This window comes from Vidua macroura, chromosome 2, assembly GCF_024509145.1.
Source record: "Vidua macroura isolate BioBank_ID:100142 chromosome 2, ASM2450914v1, whole genome shotgun sequence".
NCBI classification, from domain to species: domain Eukaryota; kingdom Metazoa; phylum Chordata; class Aves; order Passeriformes; family Viduidae; genus Vidua; species Vidua macroura.
In genome coordinates this window covers 116,247,055-116,268,782 of record NC_071572.1, presented here as the reverse complement: position 1 = coordinate 116,268,782, position 21,728 = coordinate 116,247,055, and the positions used below count along the sequence as shown (strand labels likewise).

Genomic DNA, 21,728 nt, shown 5'->3' with positions numbered 1-21,728 from the left:
ATTTGTTTTACTGGAAATTAAAAGCTAAACCTGAGTCTTTCAATTCTTGTCATATTTCCCAATTTCTTTGCTGTTGGTCCTGTAATTTTTGGAAAGGATTGGGGCAGAAAGCCCAGTTCTTGATGGTGTCAGCTGGATTTTGGATCTCAGGTCTCATTTTAATTTATTTAAGGGCAGCAGCTTAGATTTGAGCCACGGGTGACCTGGGGAAGCAGGGGGTGAGTGCCACACGTTAGAATTCCATCTGGGAAACAAAGCTGGTGTTCAGTCGTGGTTTCCCTCAATTTATTGCTGTGAGGAGATCCTGCAGGACACTCACTGGGCATTGATCTTGTCCTGGAAATCTGCAGAAGTTCAGTGACGTTGAACAGGAGCACTGCCTGACCCTCTGCCTGCTGGGTATTTGCCCCAAAGGAGTCATTTTGCGCCAGCAAGGACACCTGAGGTGTCACTGAAGTGACATCAAACTGCGTTTGACCCGCTTGATGTTTGCCAGGTGACCTGGAACTGGCACTTGCTTGTGTTTAAAAGAAGCAGCAAAATCTTCAGGAGTGTTTCCTCAGGCTGCTCCATTGCCAATCAGTCTGTTAAAACCAGATTCCTGGAGGAAATTGCTCATTTCTGTAGGCCATGGAAAAACTTCCTCAGAGCCTCCTTTGCCATCACAGGCAGGGACAATTTCCAGTATCCCAGGCTGCTCCAAGCCCTGTCCAGCCTGGTCTTGAGCACTTCCAGGGATCCAGGGGCAGCCACAGCTTCTCTGGGCAACCAGTGCAATGTGTGAGTCCATGAAGAGTTCAGAGATGAGGAATTGTCTCAGTGTTTTATAGGGCTGAGGATTTAAAACAATTTAAATGCATTCTTTACATAGAGCTTTTAAAATAACCCTATCCAGTAAAATAGATGCTGCTTCTGCTTGCCCTGCTTGGAAGTGGACCAGGACTTTGTGGATGACAGGAGGTCTCCAACATGCTGAGATGGAGTGGGAGGCACAAATCCAGGCAGAGGAGGATTTCAGGGGATCTAAAGGGAAAGCAGCACCACTGCCTACAGAACTGGTGAGGGACTGTGTGCTGCCAGTCATGTCGTGCCAGGATAAATAGAAACTTGGTCTAATTTTACCTATTTTAGTTATTTTTGAATGTAGACACAACCTTGGCCGATCCTTTATTTCTCAACTGTTCCTGTTAACATTTTTAGGCAGAAAGCAAAACCTGCCAGGAGTTTTGGCTCTGTAGAGTAAACAGAGAAGCTGTGGCTGCCCCTGGATGCCTGGAAGTGTCCAAGGCCAGGTTGGACAGGGCTTGGAGCAAGCTGGGACAGTGGAAGTGTCCCTGCCCATGGCAGGGGGGAACTGCATGAGCTTTAATGTCCCCTTCTACCATTCAGTCATTCTCTCCACAATCCATACTTATGTGTATGTATTGCTATTTTTCAGCTTCAAGTGCCCCAAATGATATTTTATTAAGTATATTTGATGCCATGAATTAATGGCAGGTTTTGGTAACAATTTTTAAGTCCATCTGAGAGATTCCCCTGGATGCCTCTTCCCTCTCCTTATCTTTGCTCCTCACTTAAATCATCCCTCAGGTTCTGCTGGTAGAACTGAAACCTGCTGATATTCTGAGTCCCAAACCATAATTAGTCATCTCCCCTTTTTTAAGCTGATTTTTTTCAACCCAGCAGCCCCCAGTACAGGAGGGGGCTGATGTGAACCCTCTGATTTTATTTTGCTCGCCATCGTGCCTTTCACTCCTTTCACTCCTGAGCTTTTCTCTTTTCCCCTCTCCCTTTTCCATCCCAGTCCATTACTCTAATTTGCTATTCCTGGAGGGAACTGCTGATCCTTTTTGCTGGTTCCCAGCCACGCTGGATGTGTTATTTTTAAGGCAGCCTCACTACCTGCAGTGCAATGACTCATTTTGGATTTGCCAGGTCCCCACGTTCCTGCCGAGAAATCGGCTCCTGGATTGAATTCCTGAGAGGATTGTTAGGATCACAGCAGAGAATCCCCAAATCCTTGGAGGATGTTAAAGTCACAGCTATTCCCTAAACACAACCCAACACTGCCCTTCTAAAATGAGGGGGCAGAGAGTGCCCCCAGGACCTTGAATTCCCCCTGTCCCTGGAAGTGTCCAAGGCCAGGTTGGATGGAGCTTTGAGCAACCTCATTTTTTAAATCCCTCTGGGTTTTGGGGACTCCACCACTTCCCTGGGCAGCCTGGACAATCCTTTCCATGAAATAATTTTCCATCCTCCTCCCTCGCTCTCCATCTGCCATCCATCCTGAAAGTCACAGTCCCAGTTATCCATGTGAAATAATTGCCCCTCACAAATCTTGGGATTCTTTTTTTTTTAAACAAGACTGCCTGCTTCGCTGTGTTAAAAAAACAAGTAAAAGTGGAGCTGCCACAAATTCATCACTTTTTACCTGCTTGAGTAACCAGGAGGATGCACCTCAACCATAAAATGTAATTTACTTAATTAGTGATTGCTTTGCTGAGTTGGACCAGTGTAGAAATCCTTGTTTTAAAGCAAGCAAATGAGAACTGTGCTAAAACATCCCAGGCTGCCACCCCTCAGCTATGGGGTTTATTATGTTTGGAGTTTCTTCTGGGCTTTTTGTAAGGAATAAAATATTTACAGGATAGAGGGAAGAGATTTATATTTCCTTTCTTGTATTCCTTTTTTTTTCTTCCCAAGCTTTCTGAAGAGATGCTTTACCAGAACACCAGGTGCAAAAACATAACTCTAATTCAAGTATTCCCAGAAATTGGTTGGGTTTGTGGGTTTTTTTTTTGGTGGTTTTTTTTTTTTTTTTAGAAGAGGGATTATAGGCCATGAACATGGTTTATAACACTTCTTTAGGGGTTGAAAAATCCAGTTTATGAACCAGAAGTAGTAAATGCTGCACGGTCCCATGGTTCCAGTGCTGTTCTTCCTCCCTGGATTTTGGTGAGTTGGGCAGGAGCTGGTGGGGTTCTCAAGGGTCAGGTGGAACAGTCAGGGAATCTCATCCCAGCTCTTGGCTGGAAAATCAGTAACAAAAACCCTGAGATAAGGTGGGATCACTGTATCCCTGCTGCCTTTCTGGCAGAACCTTTGCACTTCCAAGCTGGTGAAATCAGATTTTATTTCCACCAGAGCCCTTTTTTAAACAGCACTGTGGAGTTTTGCCAGTTCAAATATTAGGGATTCTCAGCTTCCCCCAAGCATAATTTGAATCCCATCTCCTGGCTCAAATACATGTGAGAGACCCATTAAGCCTTTTAACACCCAAAACCTGCTTTTGTTAATATTCTCCGTGTGCTCCATCTGCTGCTGTGTTTGTCCATAGCCAATGGATTTGAGAGCAATTCACTTCTCTGGTCTGAGGCCAAAATGTCCAAAATACCATATGGACATTTGAAAGTTAATGAGCATTAAAAAAATTCAATATCTAAGGCTGTTGTGATCCCTAAACCTGAGTCTTCCTTGAGTTTAGCCTCTTCTTGTAACCCTAAATATTTTATCATTTTGGATTTTTAGCTTTGCAAATGAAAATCACGATGTTTGTGCTTTGAAACTGGCCCTTTGGGGCAGTAATTTAATTTGTAACGTTGTTTTGACTGTTCTGGAGCTGCCTATTCCTAAAACGAGCTGAAAAAGGAAATTTGGTGTCCCCAGAGATGTTGTTTACGGGTGTGAATCAAGGATGAAATCAGGAGGATGCTGCCAGTGCCAGAGGACAAAGTGGAGTGTAAAAAGCAGAGATGGGAGCCAGGACTATGTTTGTGCTACACAGAGACATAATTAGTCAATTAATTGATGGATTACTGATTAATTGATTAATTACCAGGCAGTTTCTGTTGTTGATCATGCTCAGGGCAGTGCTGGGCACCTTGGCTGGAATACCACACACCTGGAATACCATTTTTTAAGGCAGTTCCAAACCTGGCAAATTCAACTCAAGCATTTGGGATAAGAAAAGCTAAAAGCCAGGAGCTTTTTGCCATCACCTCTTTCAATCCAAACCGTTCCAGGATCCTATTTTGTACCCAGTTGTTGCAAACACCAACTTGGCAGAAAAAAAGAAATCACAACAGACAGAAAACAGGGGCAATTTCCCAGTTCCAGGATCTAGGAGGGCATCAGGAATGTGGAGCAGTTGCCTTTCCTTTCCCTAGCTGGAAGCACAGAGGTTTTGCATGGACCACACTCCATGACAGAGCAAAAAACTGGGGTTTGAACTGATTCTCTTTTTAGCTCCTGGCTTGGGAGCAGAGCCGAAAAGGATGGATTGAAAATTAGCCAGATGAACAAGTGCATTTTGGACATCACAAAGGGCTGTTTTCCATTACAGTTATTGTAAATATCTTGCTGTAACCTATAACCTGAGGGCGTGGAGAGCACGGAGTCCTGCCTGCATTTCCACTCCCAGCTGCTCCAGAAAGGGTTTTCTCACCCCTCTGCAGCTGCCATAAAAACTCTGCCAGAGCAGACCAGGAGCGTCCAGGTGAGGCTCTCCTTGCCCCACACACATTCAGGGGAATGGCAAATTCATGACTGAAAAGCAAATGAAGGCAATCCTGGCAGTGTCCAGGACCAGGCTGGACAGGGCTTGGAGCAACCTGGGACAGTGGAAGGAGTCCCTGCCCATGGCAGGGGGTGGCACTTGGTGGGCTTTAAGATCCCTCCCAACTTAAACCATCCTGGGGTTCTAATACTACATGGTCTGTTTCAAGCTGAGCACTCTTCTGCCATCTTAATTTATGTTAAATCTTTCCAGCTGAATATTTCCCTGGGGAGCATTATTGGATAAGGTTGAGCCACAGTTGAGTATTTAAGAAAAACTGCAAAGGAGCTTCTTTATCTCAGGCTTCCACTTCCTGTGGAGCAACAAACCCTTTTATTTTATCAGTAGGGGCTGTTCATACCCCACTTAGGATTTTTCAAATACAGAATGAAGCACTTCATTGCAAGGAGAATCAATACTGCACAACTTCAACCCTTTTCCAGAACTTCTTTCCCACAGAGCCTTGTCTGAACACAGGAGAGGATATGACACATGTCTGTGGCCCAGAAGTGATACTGATTGACAGTCTGACAAGTTCTGTCACTCTGGTTTATTTATAGTGTGTGCACTAAGCAATCAACAATCTCTCTAATATTTTTGGACAGTTGCTCCTAGTTTTCAGGATGAGTTTTGCTCATCCAAATGCATCCCGTACCCAGACAGCTGCAGTAAGGCCTGGGAGGTTTGTTTTGGATGTAGGTGGGAAGTAAAACTGAGGTGGAATTGAAGTAAGAATGGAACAATCTCTTTTGTCCTACAGCTTGCAACTGTATTGAGCCTTAAAAAACAGGTCTGAAAGCAAGTGTAGTCTGAAGGAAGAGGAAATCAGGGCAATGTGTGTCCAAAACAGTGCTTCTGTCACTTCCTTAAGATCTTTTTAGGCTTGTAAACTCTCCTAATTCCTGGCATGGTGAAGGAAACGGCTTCCAGCTGACGTGTGGCATGGTGCAACCAACAAAGCCCCACGGAAGAGCTCAAAGCTCTGTGCAAAACCATCTCTTGCCCAGCCAAACTGCCAGCAGGAAGCAGCCAGGGTTCTGCAGCTCCTCAGGGCAGGGAGGCATTCCCTGGCCTGTGACCTCCAGCTGGGGAAAGCTCCTGCAGGCAGGAGTGACCTGTGCAACGGGGACAAACAGGCAGTGCCACGTGTCTCAGCTGTCCTGCCAGGGATTGGAGGTTTTGTCCCCATCACCCCGTGCCAGAGGCTCCTCTGCCACTCCCAGCCCTGTCAGCAGTGCTTCCCTAGGAGTCTGTGCAATAGAAAGGAAATGGGCACCAAAAGACAAGATTTCCTGCCAGATCCCTGGGGGTTTGGTGGGGGATTTTGGGGCGCTTGGGTTTCTCTGTGGGGTTGTGTGATGCCTGTGGAGCTCCTGTCCTTGGCCTCCAAGGTGCTGTGATCACCATGTAAAATGTGGGTAAGCCCTAAGGAAAATTCCTGAGGGAGCTGTGCTTTCACACAAATGGAATTTGGTCAAGCTGTGATCCTGGGGAGGGAGAGGAAGGAGACAGAAGGAGGTGCAGACGTCTTCTCACCAGAGAGGACCTGCACTCCTCCTTCCTCATCCTCTGCTCTTCAAGTCCAGAGCTGCCTCCCCTCCTGGGGAGCCTTTCTCCTCCTCTGGAATGTCTTCACCATCCTGGGACTGTGGAGTGATGGGATACTGGGAAGGAATTCCTGGCTGTGAGGGTGGTGTGCCCTGGTACAGGGTGCCCAGAGAAGCTGTGGCTGCCCCTGGACCCCTGGAAATGTCCAAGGCCAGGCTGGATGGGGCTTGGAGCAGCCTGGGACAGTGGAAGGTTGGTTTTGCATGGCTCTGTGTAACGAGCAGGCAAGAGTTGCTGTTTATATAAAAGGGAAGGGCCCTTCAGGGGAAAAAAGGAACAAGTGTAAAAGGCCTCCAGGAGCGAGACTGTCAAATGTGAGAGTGAATCCTTTTTCAAAGCCCTTGCTGTGTCTGGTGCATCCACGTTCATTTGACTGCTCTGCTCCTGGGCTGATGAGGCTTGAAACAGTAATAAGGGGGTGGCATTTTTTTCATGGGAACAAATGTATTTCTTATCCTCAGAGCCTTCAGAAATGCTGGATTCTCAACCATCCATTAAGTTGCTCTTCAGAACAGTCCCACCCTTGCTTTCAGCTTTTGCTCTATTTTTACATGCATTTAGCATGAGTGGGCTGGAATGGTTTCATGGCAAGGAGGTGAGTGAGTGATGGGAGAGCTGTGGTTATGTGGGATGATCAGTGGGAAATGAAACCCGCTCCAGCCCCTGGGCTCCTGCAGCATCCAGGTGCATTTACCTGGCTGCTTGTCCAAGGAGAGGCATGGGGAGAGGTTTGGGTAGAACTTGCCATGGAAATTACTCAAATGGATCTGTGTGATGAGGGAAGAAAGGAAAGGTTATCCCGTCCTTCCTGCCCTGAGCTGGCAGAGCAGGGTTCCCCCAGAGATGTTTTAAACAGTTCCCACTGAGCAGGGAAGGTCTGGCACCGCCCTGTGTAAGAAGCTGCTCAGAGGTCACCTCCCTAAACCCCAGGTGCTGAGGGATATTCCCTGGGGACAGCTCCCCAAAAGGCAGGAGGAGAGGCACAGCCTAAGCCCGGAGCCCTGCAGATGTGCGAGGAGCTGGGAAGATCCTTCTGGAACGAGATTGGCTCATGCCACGGGAGAGCAAGCTTTGATGACACCCCTGCTGCGAGCCCTTTGGGAAATGCTGGAGCTCTTCCAGCAGGAAGGAGGAGGAGGAGTTCCCAGATGTCCTCCTCAGCTCCTGTCCCTGTGTCCCCTCTCCAGCACATGGCCAGGCACGTTCTCTCCGGTGCCACCGCTCCCAGCAATCAACGTTCAAGAGCCTTTCCTGCAAGTCTGGCTGGTGGAGGCTTCGGTGGAGCAGTGCCAGGGAGCCTACATGGTGTCTGCTCTCTCAATTCTCACTTCTGAGGGTAATTCCTCAAGTACCAAATCTTCATTCATTTCCCAACATGTGATTTTCTGCAGGAAGAAATTCCCAGTCGCTCGAAAGGGAATGGATTTACAGCTGTGTGTAGTCGAAGGCATGAAGTTTCTCACGTTTTTGTCCTGAGAAGGTGCTTGTAAATCCTATTTCTGAAGAGTTTCTGAGGGCTGGGCAATAAAGAATGAGAAATGCTGGGTGGGCTTAAAATAGAACACGAAAGTGTTTTGCAGGGGAAAATGCTTGGGCTCCATCTGGCTGACCCGAGGAGGTGATCATAAACCAGAAGTGTTCCTGGGGCTGCTGCAGCTTCAAAGCTGTCACTCAGCAGAAACAAAGGGGTGGACAGTGGCTAATGGGGTTTAGAGGGAGGATTGGTAAAACAGAAGCACAGAAGCAGGCTGGAAAAGCTCTCCAAGACCACTCAGTCCAGCCATTTCCCCAGAACTGCCAAATCCACCGCTGACCCACGTCCCCAAGCACCACATCCACATGGCTTCAGGCATGGGGACTCACCCGTGCAGCAAATTTGCCTCATATTTATCTCATATTATCTCAAATTTATCTCAAATTTACCCACCTCAGAGCAATGAATGCCACAAGAGGGACAGTTTTGTGTGGCTGCCTGGCTTCTCCTTCCAGGGAATGGCGGTGGTTAATTCAGCTCTCAGTTGCAGCAAGTGTGGAGCTGGAGTCCTTGGCAGCTCAAGGAGCTGAAGTGTGGTTTTACAGTGCTTTGTCCTGCCCTTAGATAAGGGACTTTATCATCTGTCCCTGTAAAAATCCTTGTGGCACGGCCACTTGGAGGAGTCTGCGCTGCTTGAGACTCGCGAAGGAAGAGAAGGGAGGAGAATATTTTGTCTTGTAAATTAATGTCAGCAATTAAGGACCCGATCAGATAATGGTCAATGAAACTACTCTTGAAGAAGTGAAATGGCACACTCTGGAATTCAGTGTTGTAAGTGACAATTCCCAGTGGGTGGGAGGCTGAGACATGGACCAAAGCATGGGCTCTGTAGCCAAGGAGAAGCAAATTCCCTTTCAAGAATTTCAAGAGAACCTTCAGAGCCTTAGCACTTGTGTATTGTCATGGTTCGGGTGCTATTTAGATGGTTTTGATACAGAAGCATTTAAAAATACATGAAAAATTAAAGATGGCTTTTAAATACCTACTTGATGCAGCCCCGTGTGCTTTTTGCTTTGCACAGTTGTTGTGTGGTGATTTTTAAAGCAGCTCAGCCAGTGCTTCCCAGAGCTGGAGTGCTGTGTGTTTTCCCTGGGGAGGAGATTAAATGAACACTGCCTTTCTTACTCCTATTGATTGTGGAGATGATATTCAATTAAAATAAGCCACAAAACAACTTTGGATTTCTTCTACGAGGAATCTAATAAATTTTGTTCGATATTTTTCATCTCATTTTCTTTCCTTCTGCACCACTGCGAGGCCTCAAGCCCAGCAGAGACAGAGTCTCCTGTCATGTGCAGATCCACAGAAAGTAAAGGATATTTTCTTTTCTCTTCCTGACATTTGCACGTCAAGTGGGTTTGAGCCTCTTGCTGTTACATTTCATTCAAGGTGATGAGGCAGGACAGACATGGCAGGAGGGGAGAAGTGGCAGCAGCAGGAACAGGAATTTACAAAAATTTATATATATATATATTTATATTTATAAAAATTATAGGATTATGGAGTAGTTTTGAGTCAGAAGAGATCTTTTAAAGGTCATCCAGTGTCCATGGGCAGGGACACCTTCCACTATCCCAGGTTGCTGCAAGCCCCATCCAACCTGGCCTTGGACATTTCCAGATCCAGGGGCAGCCACAGCTTCTCTGGGCACTCTGTACCAATGTTTTATCACCTTCATTGCAAGAAATATCTTCCTCATATCTAATATAAATCAACCCTCCTTCAGTCTGAAACCTCTCCCTTTGTCCAATCACAACAGGCCCTGCTAAATAAAAAATGCCTCATGTATTTTTAAACCTGCTGGATTTTGAGTGCTGGGAATTTCCAGGCATGTTTCTTCTGGCACAAATTGCCCCAGATTCTGCTACTTTCTTATTTTTCACTATGTCCAAAAAAAGGAGCAAACCACACTAATTTCCCTGTACCTTTCCCCATCTCTGCTTTGCCTCAAAATAGAAAGGACAAGTTTTCTTGCTGGAGGTCAGCACTTATCAAAGTTTATGAGATCAGAGTGGAGGATAGTGCAGAGCAGGGCTTCTTTTTGCATCCAAAGCTATTAAAGCTTCCTTGATAGAAATCATATTTATCTGAGCCGAAATGAATCCAGCCATAACTCACCTTCAGAACAACAAAAAAATACCACAGCAAGGAAGAGTCCTGCCAAGCAGAAACTAAACCCCCCCCAAAAAAAAGCAGAAAGACCAACTGAGTCCCCAGCCCTGGAGGGTTTTAAAATAGGTGTGGATGTGGCACTTGGGGACATGGGTTAGTGGTGGCCTTGGCAGTGCTGGGGTGTGCTTGGACCTGATGCTCCTGGAGGTCTTTTCCAAGTGAAACAACTCTGTGATTCTATAAATACACACTTGCCTCCATCTGCCTAAAATAAATCCTTCAATACTCAGCTGGATGGAAAATCTTACCCAAAGCCACACTTTTCTTGTGGCTTGACTTATTTCAGGCTCTTTTTTTAAGGTATAACCCCAACGTTGCAAATTTTGGTCTGAGTAAAGGAGGTTTTTTTTCCTGATTTTGACAGTGGGTGAGTGCTGGTGGCATCTCAGAGGGCAGATGTGAAACATTTGTGACAACACAGGACTGTGTTTGTCATGGCTGGTGACTGAAGACTGGCAATTAAGGATTATTACTAAAGACTGCAGCAGTTTGTGGGATTCAGGGCTTATTTGGGGGGGATTTTCCAGCAGCAAAGGTCAGGAGAACCTCTTGGAGCCCCAAGAGCCTGTCATCTACATCCCTTGCAAATGAGCAGGGGACTTCACAACACCATGGCACACACAGCCACCATCATCTGTGCCCCTGGCAGGGAATTGGGATGATCTTTGAGGTCCCTTCCAACTCCAACCTTCACGTGCCAAGAAGGTAAAACCCCGTGGAGGAACACAGGCGGGAGAATTTTAGGGGAAATACACTTCAAGAAGTGAGCTGGAGTTGGTTTAGCACCCCTGGCCAGATTGTCAGGAGGAGACAGGAAGAGTGTGGAGCAATAAATGTCCTGGAAAAGACACGCTTGTCTTCTAATGAACTGGACAGAAGGGATATTTCTGATTTAAGAGCCTCATCATTAATGCTCTGCTTGCAATCACTGGATCTGCAAATACATTTCTAAGGAGCTTCTTGATTGCTGAAAGGCTTTAGATATTCCTGGGTAGGATGAAAACAGAGTTCTGTGTAGCCTAAAGAAAAAAAAAAAATCTGTTAAACTGCTGCTTATCCAACATTAACTACAGCAATTTTTAATTAACCTGATTTAGAAGCCAAATATATCACTGATGAAAATGAGAGGGTAGAACATCCAGTCATTTATTCCAGTACAGTGGCCATGATTGTTGAATTAGATTTATTCAAATGAACCTCAACATTTTGCCACAGAAGTCAGTGGTGCCAGGGTTTGAGAGCAGTGGGATTTGGGGTGGGGGGGGGGGGGGGGCTGTGCTGTGGCTCTTTTGGTGCTCAGAAGAGGGAAGTCCGGACCCACGCTGGCTTTTATTTAATAAAATAAAATATGAAGAAAGATGGGTGTAAATCCACTGCTAATTACCTCCTCCCAGCCTTTGCTGGCAGCCAGCAGCCTGTATAAGCGGGGCTTGGCATGGAAACACTCTCCAAGGGCCTTTCCATTGGCTCTGCTCTGGGATGATGGCCAAGGGGACACGCAGATAAACCGGGTGGTGACGCACAGCACAGCCAAATCGTCCACCAGCACAGCAGGGTTAACGTGTCCCGTTCACTCTGCCAGGGGGATTTACTCGGCAGCACCTAAGGAGGATGGAGCTTTTTGGGTGTTACTCTTTTCTCTAGGGAAAACCTGCAAGAAACTGAAGGAAATCAAAAGCAAAATGGTGAGCGGTGACAGGACCCCCAGGGAAGGGCTGGAGCTGTGCCAGGGGATGTTTAGGGTGGATTTTAGGGAAAGGTTCTTCCCCCAGAGGTGCTGGGCACTGCCCAGGCTCCCCTGGGAATGGGCACAGCCCCACAGAGCTCCAGGAGTGTTTGGACACCTTTCCTAGGGGTGCACAGGGTGGGATTTGGGGTGTCTGTGCAGGGCCAGGGCTTGGGCTGGATGTTCTTTGAGGTCCCTTCCAGCTCAGGACGTGGTGTGAGACCGAGGTGCAGAGGCTGTGTCTGTGCTCTCCACAGAGGACAGGAATTTCCAGTGCAGTAGGAGGTGGATGCAGGACACGTGCACTGTGTGGGTGCACACAGGCTCTGGGGTGTGCCACGATTTCCAGCCCCCTGCTCCCACCACACAATTGCCCTGAACTCCCTGTGACCCCTCCCAGTGAGGCTGATGCAAGCTGAAGATGCTCCAAAGTGCCCATTAAACCCTGTGTGGCTCCAAAGGGTCCTTCCAGGTGGCCTGGCAGGTAATCAGGTCCCTCCTGGGAACAGCACTTGTGCAGCCATGGGTGAATCCAAGGCTGGCATGTTTTCCTGCAGCATCCCTGCCTTCCCTTCAGCGAGAAACTCTGCTTAATGGAAGTGCTGAGCTCTCCAAAGTGCTGCCACGCAGCCCAGGGAAACCTTTCCAATATCACTGTGCTGGTGGGGTTTTGTACCTGAATTCCACGTTCAGAGTATGGATTTTCCCAGCAGTTTTCTCCAAAGCACAGTGAGCACACCTGCATTCCTTGCTTCCTACAGGAATAAAGATGAAATGCTGATGATGTCACATGTGGAGCACGTTCATGGTCCATCCAGAGAATCCACCTGTGTTTTCCCTCGGTGGCCTGTGTGCTCACACAGGTTGTTTATTGCTCTTCAGGGCTGCCATCCCTGCTGAGTTGATAAAATCCTAATTCCTTCTTTTCCTCTCCTTCCAGGTTATCCAACAGGCTATCCCACTGCTGCCCCAGCCTACAATCCCAACATGTATCCAACCAGCAGCCCCGGCTACGCCCCAGGTAAAAATCCTGAGAAAGGCCTGAAAACATTCCTTGCTCATCCATTTCCCAGCACACACTGGAGATGAAAAATTATATCTCACCCTTCAGTTCGACTTTCGGTTGCTTGAGATGTTTATTCTGAGTGGTTTTGCCTCAGGAGAGCTGCAGGATTTTACCACTCCCAAATGAAGCTGCCTTTTTGAGCTCAGTGTGCAGCAGGAAGAGCTGCCCTGCACAAGGAGCACAAAGCTGGACTTTGTGCCAGTCTTGCTAAACCCTCTCTTCCCCTTAATTGCCAAATTTTCAGTCTCCCAGTTGTCATAAAATCAGTGGATCCCCAGGCTCAGGCGCTTTCCAAGGCTGATGAAACAGGAATGAGGGGTTTGTTGCCAAAATCTTTTGGTTTTGTCTTCTCCTCATCACAGTTTACACATATTTCATAAAACTGTTTATTGTGGATGATTCTGGAAGGGATCTGTTGCGTTTTGTTTGGGTTTATGTGCTTTTAATAAGGTCTTTAGCTGCATTTCTTCCCATTAAAGCCTTACCATGGAACATGAAACAATTTTTGTTACCCTGGATTTGTGCTGGCCACCCTCCTTTCCCCTGAAGGATAAAACACTGGAAGAATTAAATCCATAGAATAAGAAAAAGCCCATAAATTTATTAGTAGCTTGTCCTGCCAGAGGCTGACAATGTCCTCCCTGCTCAGCCAGGAATGTAAATACTGCAGCATTCTGGTATTTTGGCCTGGATATTATAAAATGTCACTTGTCCCCACTTGTGCAGGCAGCAGCTCCTCCACTGAGTGGGCACATGGCCAAGGGAACACCCAAGTGAGAGGAAACCCCAAATCACTGAAGGATAGGGATTTTTGGGGGGGGGTCTGAATTGTTTCTTGTACATCTTAGACACCATTTAATCATTTCCATCTTGGAAATCTCCTGATGTCCAGGGAGCTGACAGGTGGTTTTGCATGGAGAACAAAAACCTTCCAGTGGGTAACACAGCCAAGCACTAAACTAGCGAGGAAATTCGGAAATAAATTAATAAATAAATTAAGAAATTCAGTAATAAATCAAAATTCAGAAAATAAATAGGAATTAAAATGCTGAAACTTATCATAGAGTTTCCCATAAACCTCGAGGCCAAGTTGGAGAGACCTGGTTTAGATAAAGGTGTCCCTGCCCAAAGCACAGGGTTGGAACTGGATTGTCCTTAAGGCCCCTTCCAACCCAAACCATTCTGTGGTTCTGTTCTAAACAATTTTTACAGCTCTTGAAATCAATACCATTTAATATCACAGCAGGATATTAAACCATTTTAACCACTCTGGGAAGCAGGAGCAGGCTCTGCTGCTCAGGACCTCCCAGCACCACGCTCAGTGGTCCCTTCTCAATGGAAAGCAGACTTCCAGGAGGGAAAAAAAATAAGAGATTTTGAGAGCTAGCTGGTGGAAAAGAAGTGCCATAAAATCTCCCAGCAGTGGGGACATGTGACAGAGTGACAGCAGAACTGTGTTAAATGGAATTGGGCTGAGCTAATTCTGTGGTTCAGTGGCTGAGCTAAAACCTTCATCAGTACAGAGAGTGTTTCTTCAAATTGAAGGAGCTGCTGTCACACAGGAGGCTGGAAAAAGCCTGGAGAGGAATGTGCTCCTGGTGTCCTTCAGACACACTGGGAATCAGCTTGGGGGTTAAAATCTTGCACTTCTGAAACAGCAGACTAATTCTAATTATGTTTCTAAGGGATTTTAGACATTGAGTGTAAAAAAGAAAGAGCTGCTGCATGTTCCCAGCAGAATTACTGCTCCTGAGCATCCCATCCATGGACAAGGTCCTGCTCCAAAGCTCCCAGGCTGGGCAGGAGGTGGTTCCCTCCAGAAATCCCTCCAGCTCACTAAAACCACTCACAAACCAAGGGTTCATCTGATTCTCCAGATGGAGATTAACCAGGGAAAGGTGCCCCTCAACACTGCTTGGAACAGAGGTTGGAAAGGGTGGGAAGAGCTTGTGGTTTCTGAATTCTTGGGAGGTAACTGCAGGCAAAGTCTCTTGAACAGAACCATTCTGTCCCAGCTTGTTCACCCTCTCTGCTCCACCCTGAAGATGCTCCTGCTCCCTCTCAGATGTCTCTTGCCTCAAACCTCATGAATTCTGCTGGATTCCATGCAAAGTCTCGGCGGGAGATCAACCCCTGAGCAAAGATAATTCCAGTTTTCAAATCCCACCCGCTTTTGTCCCTGATGTTCTGCAAACACTCCCTGATGCTTCACTGGAAGTCAGCCATGCCTCATGCTCCTCTCTTGACCTCGTGGCTCCCAAAATCCTGGGATCCACATGGGAAATTAAATGATGTAGTGACCTGGGCTTTGCAACAGCATCAGAAGGAAACAAAGAGAGGAACTTGGAGAAGTCTGGAGTCCCCTTGGTTCAGTCCTCCAGTGAGGAAAGGGAAATGGTGACTGGAGCCAGTCTTGATTTCTCCCTCTCCCAGTGCCAGGTTTCTAGTGGATATTTGCTGGTGTTTGAGCCCAAAAGGTGTTAAGTTACTCCCCTGATCATTCCAAAGGAGCCTTATAAGCAAGGGCATGAGTTGGACTGGATGATCCTTGTTGATCCCTCCCAGCTCAGGATGTTCTGTGATTCTATCAATTCCTTACCATTCCACTTCAAGTTCCTGCTTTGTGTGATTTTCCTGCTGCATTTTCCACAGTTTTTAGAGGGAGAGACACAAGGCAAAACACCAGCATTGCAAACTCAGGCTTGCAATAAGCCTATTTTTTTAGGACACTGTTCTTAAAAAAAATCCCTTTTAAGTATGCAGAAACGAGCATCTAAAATCACTCTGCTGCAGAGACACAATTTAAAAAAAATAAAATTATGTATGTGTTCATTAAGCCTGGTGCATGTTCCCTCGCAGGCATTCTGTCTTGCTCGTGGTTGTTTTGTTTTAACTTCCTTCATTAAAGCCTCCCTTTTTTATTTTCCTGAAAGTAGGACACACACTTTGCTCGTGGAGGCTGGCTGAGGCTGGAGCTGTGTTTATTAATAATGCAGGGCAGAAGTAATGGCTTTGCAATAGTGCCCTTACAGAGCAGGACCAAAATCAGCCTCAGAAATTAGGGATCAGTGCGGGACAGGACGGAGGCTCTGATCCCCCATTCCTGCTTCTGGATCCTGCCTGGAGGAAAGGCTGCTTTGCAGAAGGGAGTTGGAGCCTCAGCAGTGCTCTGAGCCATCCTCTAGAGGTGCCCACTGACTCTTTGGGGACACCAGTGGGTCCCCTAAGGGGTATCTTGGGGTCTGGAGAGGTGAATATCCTGTAGTGCCTCACAAGGATAAATGCTCCCATCCTTTTGAGGCACTCAGGCACAGGACTGCCTGGGGAACTAAGCTTATTGCAAACTTTGTTCAGGGCTGGAGGCTGTATCCATCACAGATGAGGCTGTTGGAGGGAAGCAAGATATCCTACAATGTTTGAAAGGGTTCACAGTTTTGTCTTTTCCACTTAAAATATGTCCCAAACATTCCCACATCATCTAAAGGTCCTGTGAGGAAAACAGAGCAGTCCCAGTGCTGCAGAGACCCACAGCTCACATTGCTTGCTGAGTTCTCACTGGTTGATTTGTCAGGGATTAAACTGATAATTAATAAAACCACTCTATTTTATTTATATGTAGGTGAGAGGATAAACCAAATCCAGAAGACACTGGTTGGAGGTAGCCCTTAAGTGATATTAGACAGTCATGGCTGGATTGTGATCCCTGTGAATTATTGCAAAGGACCAGGAGGTGTTTCTGTTCCTGGAAGCCTCCTCGATCCACCTTTTGTGTAGTTTTAAGTGATGGATTCTCCGAGGATCCATGATTTAATAAAGAACATGCAGAACTATGGCAATCTCCCAGCCATCTCCAGCCCAAATTGCCTGGATTTTGTGGCAGGTTTAATGTGGAGAGGGAAAACCACAGAGGAAGGATTCGTGTAACATTGGAATGAATTGTCTCACCAGTCTCAGAGATTAAAAAATCCAGAGGCAAAAATGAATCTGATTCTGAAGAAAAGCATAAGTGAGGGAGTGTTTCTGTGGCAGCACTGGGAGTTGCTCTCCAGTGTGATGTTCCTGAGTGCAGCCTAGCGTGGAAAATAAAGCAAGGCAGCCTGGAAATCCTTAATAACTCCCAGACCTTTGGGAGAGGGCAGAGACTTGGAGCAGAAAATGATCAGTGACTGAGCGGAGGAGAAATTGGGCTTGAATCTCTGAGTTCCCACAAACCTCCTGGTTTTCTGTTGGAGGAGGAGGAGGAAGGAGCAGGGTTCCACATCTCCGGCCGTGGAGCAGCGTCCGGGTGGATCTCACGCCCATGAGTATCTCCCACGGCTGCTGATGGCCAGCAAAGCAGCTCTGCTGGGTGTCCTACGTGCTCCCCATTCCTGTGTGAGTCTCAGGAGGGCCTGGTGGGCCAGCAGAGCTGCAGCAGTGCCTCCCTGCACTCCCTAGGAGGGTGGATTTCCATCCACTGGGATATGTTTTGCTGCTCTGGTCCCAGTGGCAATTCCTCCTCAGCCTCCCCAGTCCAGAGGATTGATCCCAGTCATTCCCAACTTCCAGCCCTGTGACACTCCAGATAACCCTCAGAGAGGGTTAATTCAGAGTCTGAGCAGGTGTGGAGGGTGTGAAGCATCCTTGCTCAGCCTTGGGGCTCCAGGAAGATTTCCAAGCCCTGACCAAAGCGTGAAGTCCCTTCTGTGGGGCTCAGCACCTCAGGGGTAGGAACCTGGGGGGAAGAGATTAACCAGGTGATTCCAATGTGACATAAGTGTGGGAAGTTGTCTCTCATTGCTCTGTGTGACACCTCTTCTCTGTCTCCACTGAAGCCACACTTCTGATGAAGCAGGCCTGGCCCCAGACCTCCTCGTCCTGTGCCACCGAGGGCACCTTCCACCTCCCGGTGGACACGGGCACCGAGAACAGAACCTACCAGGCTTCTTCTGCAGCTTTCAGTAATTAAACCTTTCCTTCTGGGGTGTTACTGGGTTGGGTTGTGCCCGTTTGCCTCCCCTGCTGGGGGTTGATTTGCGGGCAGGGTTATTTGGGAATCACAGAATCAAAGACTGGCTTGGGCTGGGAGGGAATTAAACACCATCTTGTTCCAACCCCTGTGGGCTCCTTGCACTAGACCAGGTTGCTGCAAGCCCCATCCAGCCTGGCTTTGATGGATTAAAACCCTGAAGGATCATGAAAAGGAGAGCACTGACCCTCCTGCTGCTCCTGCAGAGGAGGAATTCCAGTGGAGAAGGTGAAGCCTCTCTCTTAGCTGTGTGTTGGATCCCTGGGAGCAACCTGGGGTTGCTCACAGGTGTTTATCTCCAAAGGGACATTATTCCCCATTCCATTAAAGTGAAAGAATTTCAAAATGAAGCCTGATTTTCAAGGAACACTGTTGAAACTCCCACCTTGTAACCCGGGCTGGCTGAGCAGGAGCAGGGGGAGGAGATGCAGTTTAGGGATCGCAGTCAAACAGGCTTTTCCAGTGCAGCCTTGTCATCTCAGCCCTGAAGAGGATAAGTGGTGCCTCCAGGAGGGCTGATAAGCTCCTTGATAAACCCTGGGATGCTTTCCCTGGTATGTGGGGTGTCCTCTGGCCCCTGCTTAATCTGGGGCATGAGTGGTGTGGGGTCGGAGTGTTCCTCACCTTACAGCTACTCCAGACTCCTTTTTCCTACTAAATTAAATGAATTACACAGCGAGGTGAGAGGAGGAAATGCAATTTTCTTTATGAAAGGAGTTATTAGAAATAAATACTTAAAAAACCTTTGGGAGACTTTCTCTTGGGAAAAGGATGTCCCTACCATTCCTTGGGGTAGGGGCTGTACACCGGGCATGGTCCAGCCCTCGGAGCATCTCTGTGGCCTCCTCTGGACTCTCTCCAGCAGCTCCACGTCCTTCTGCTGTGTCCCCGGGGCTGGAGGCTGCTCTGCAGGTGGGGTCTCACCTGAGGGAGGCAGAGGGGCAGAATTGTGGACATCCTGTCAGTTCCTAGCCCAGCTGAGGAATCCTGCTTGTGGCGAACCCTGGGAACAAGCGGCGACGGCAACACAAAGTTCCCCACTGAGCTCTTTTCCCCCCCACAAGAAGCCTTTTGTAGAAAAACATTTCTGTGCAATCCAGGGCACTTGTGAGCTGCAGGATCAATAAGGCTGAGATTTCTCGAGTGACATGAGGGGTTTAATCAGCAATTTTAATAGAAGCTGGAGCTTAAAGGCTCGCTGCTGCTGAACCACAAAGCGGCAGCAGCTCGGGCCACGCCAGCCTAATCCTAATAAGGTGTTAGCCATAATTAGGTTGTAAAATTATCTGCCAGACAGAGAGGAGCCTCCATCATCTCCTGTCATTAAACCTTGTTTTCACATTGTTTTACCTGCAGGTTGTTCTGTTTTTTCCCCAGTTTATAAACACAGCAGATTACATCTGCCTGGGTTATTATGTTTTAATACCTTTTTAATATAGGAGATAAACTGTCTGTGATCCATCAATCAGGAACCACTGCAAGTCTTGGTATTCAAAGTGGTGAAACCACACAGGCTTGAGCAGGTCTACACCTCTAGACACCCCTCAGAAATGAAGTGTGACACTGAGAACTGGTAGCCTCTGAGGTATTTGCTTGAAAAAACGAGTTCAGAATAGAGAAAAAAATCCATTAGATGTAAAACCAGGAGGTTGGTTGGTCTGTGGTTGACGCTGGGCTCCTGGAGGAGTCCTGATGGAGGAGGCTGCACTTCTGCTCTGATCAATATTTCAAACCTTTCCCACTTCTCATTCAAAGATGGTTGCTCTCCTGCTAATGTGAGTGAGGAAAAGAGTCACAGCTATTCCCCTTGTTAATTAACACCTATTTTTCCAACCTGCAGTAATCAGGAGGGGGTGAGATGCTGCTTGGGAGTTCCTAAAAGCTCAGTGTGTTCCTCGCCCTGTTTCAGTGCCTGGAGGATATTAGCCGTGAAATCTTGGCTTTCTCTAATTGCTGAATTAGTGGAGTAAATAAGTTTAAACACATCGGAGTGTTTTGGCTGGGCTGAGCCTCTCCTTCTCCTCTCCATCCCACGCAGTCTTCGGGGCCCGTTTGCTCCGGGGATGGTTTCTCCCAGCCCTCCTGCCAGCCCTGAGCAGCCATTCCAGCCCCTGACAGGGACCCCTCTTGTGTCTGGCAGGGTACACTGCGGGGACTCCCTACAAGGTGCCACCGACCCAGAGTAACAATGCCCCTCCTCCCTACTCGCCGTCTCCGAACCCGTACCAGACCGCGATGTACCCCATCAGAAGTGCCTACCCACAGCAGAACCTGTACACCCAGGTAGGTGCCACCTCCTGTCCCCCCCAGCCCACCTGAGCTCCCTGCAGGGCCAAGCAGCTCCACCTCGATGGCACGGAGGGTGCTGCTGTCACCTCCATGTCCCTGCCCACTGAAAATCCTGAGCTGCTCAGAGCAACGTGGCCCTGCAGCTTCCCTGGCTTTTCTTCTCCTCTTTTATGTTGAATAACCAACCTTTCCAGCAGCTGCAAGTCTCATGGAGGGGTTTCCCTGTGCCTTGCTGATCCACTGTCAGCAGGAACTGCATAAGGCACTGGAGTCCATCCCTCCCACCCCTGCACACTGGTTCTTCTCCAATCCCAGCCACAGAATCTGCCATTTGTCCTGTGAACATTTCCTGAAAGAAAGAAGTGGTGGAATAGTTGCCCTGCACCTCCTTTTCCCCTTAATCCAGACCTTCAGAGGTTCTCTCATGGGGCTTTCACTAATGCACAGTAAAGACTCCCTTTTGCTGATTCAAGTCCTTGTTTTCTTTCCTCCTGTGCCTGGTTTGCAGGTCCTGACAGTGCTGCTGCCTGTCCTGGGCACAGCGGTTCTTTCCTCCTTTCAGGCCCTGCACTATTTTGCATGTGAAGCTTTTTCTGTTGGCTCCTTTTATTCCCATGCATCCTTCTCCCCTTGTTACAAAACCCTGCGAGCCTTGGCAGCCTGGATTTTGGAGCCCTGTTGGAAACCCAGGAAGATGACACAATACCTGGACCCAAGCACCTTGGGATCACCCAAGAACCATGGCTTGTCCTTTCCTTCCATCTCTTGTTCCTTTTCTACACCAGCAGCCGTTTGTGTCCAGGCCCTGTTTCATCCCACCAAAGGGAGGCAGCAGGGTTTGTCCTGGATGGATTGTGACTGTTGATGTGACTGTTGATTCCCTCCTCGTGCATTCCACATATCCCCAGGTTCAGGGGTCCTCACGTTTTAGCTTTCATGTTTTTCAGATTCTGTTCTGCCTAGGTGTGTAATTCTGAGCTTCATTTAACATGATTGGTAAGCTCTCTTCACAGAGTAGGGAGACAAAACAATTCCTTCTCTAGCTGGGGACCAAGGACAAATGATCCACATCTCAGGCCCAGGAGCATAAACAATGGCAAAATGAAGAGAGAAAACAAGAAGGATGGGACTTCATAATCTGAAGCTGCAACTGGACAATTAACTCCAATATGCAAGTGGAGCAGAACTGATAAAAGCGAGAGACCCCGTGACCGATCGTGCATTTTGTGACCATTTTAGTTCATCTGGTGCTGCCCAAGGTGGATCCATTGAGGCCTTTTAATAAATCCCTGCTGTATTCTCTAGCTCTGTCCAGCCTCTGCTCTAGCTCAGCCTTCCCAAGGCATCACAGGCACGGGAGCTCGTGCACGGGAAGCACCAGCCACCAGCCCTTCGGCAGCGCTCGACTTGCGGAATCGGGGAATCCTTAGGTCGGAAAACCACCCGGAGTGACGGCGGGATTTTATTATTTTTTTTTCCCCCCATCTTCTCCCAACAGGGAGCTTATTACACCCAGCCCGTGTACGCGGCCCAGCCTCACGTCATCCACCACACCACGGTGGTGCAGCCCAACAGCATCCCCTCGGCCATCTACCCGGCCCCGGTGGCCGCGCCCCGCACCAACGGCGTGGCCATGGGCATGGTCGCCGGCACCACCATGGCAATGTCGGCAGGTAAGGAGGGAGCCCTTCCCCTGCTCTGAGGCCCGGGCCAAAAGCAATTCCCCGTGCATCCCAAGTGCTGCCTCGGTTCACCTCCTGGTTTTGCTTG

At 48.0% G+C, this 21,728-nt stretch overlaps 1 protein-coding gene across 2 annotated transcripts in view; it reads left to right on the top strand.

The window, feature by feature from the left end:
- FAM168A (family with sequence similarity 168 member A) overlaps positions 1-21,728 on the top strand; it is a 129,174-nt gene that overhangs the window by 100,807 nt on the left and 6,639 nt on the right. The window contains exons 4-7 of one of the 2 annotated variants that reach the window (XM_053970242.1): positions 12,536-12,616; positions 17,476-17,601; positions 19,810-19,952; positions 21,457-21,631. In XM_053970242.1, coding sequence (XP_053826217.1) covers positions 12,536-12,616; positions 17,476-17,601; positions 19,810-19,952; positions 21,457-21,631 — 525 coding nt within the window. The remainder of the gene's footprint in view (positions 1-12,535; positions 12,617-17,475; positions 17,602-19,809; positions 19,953-21,456; positions 21,632-21,728) is intronic. The other variant, XM_053970243.1, reaches the window with a different exon arrangement.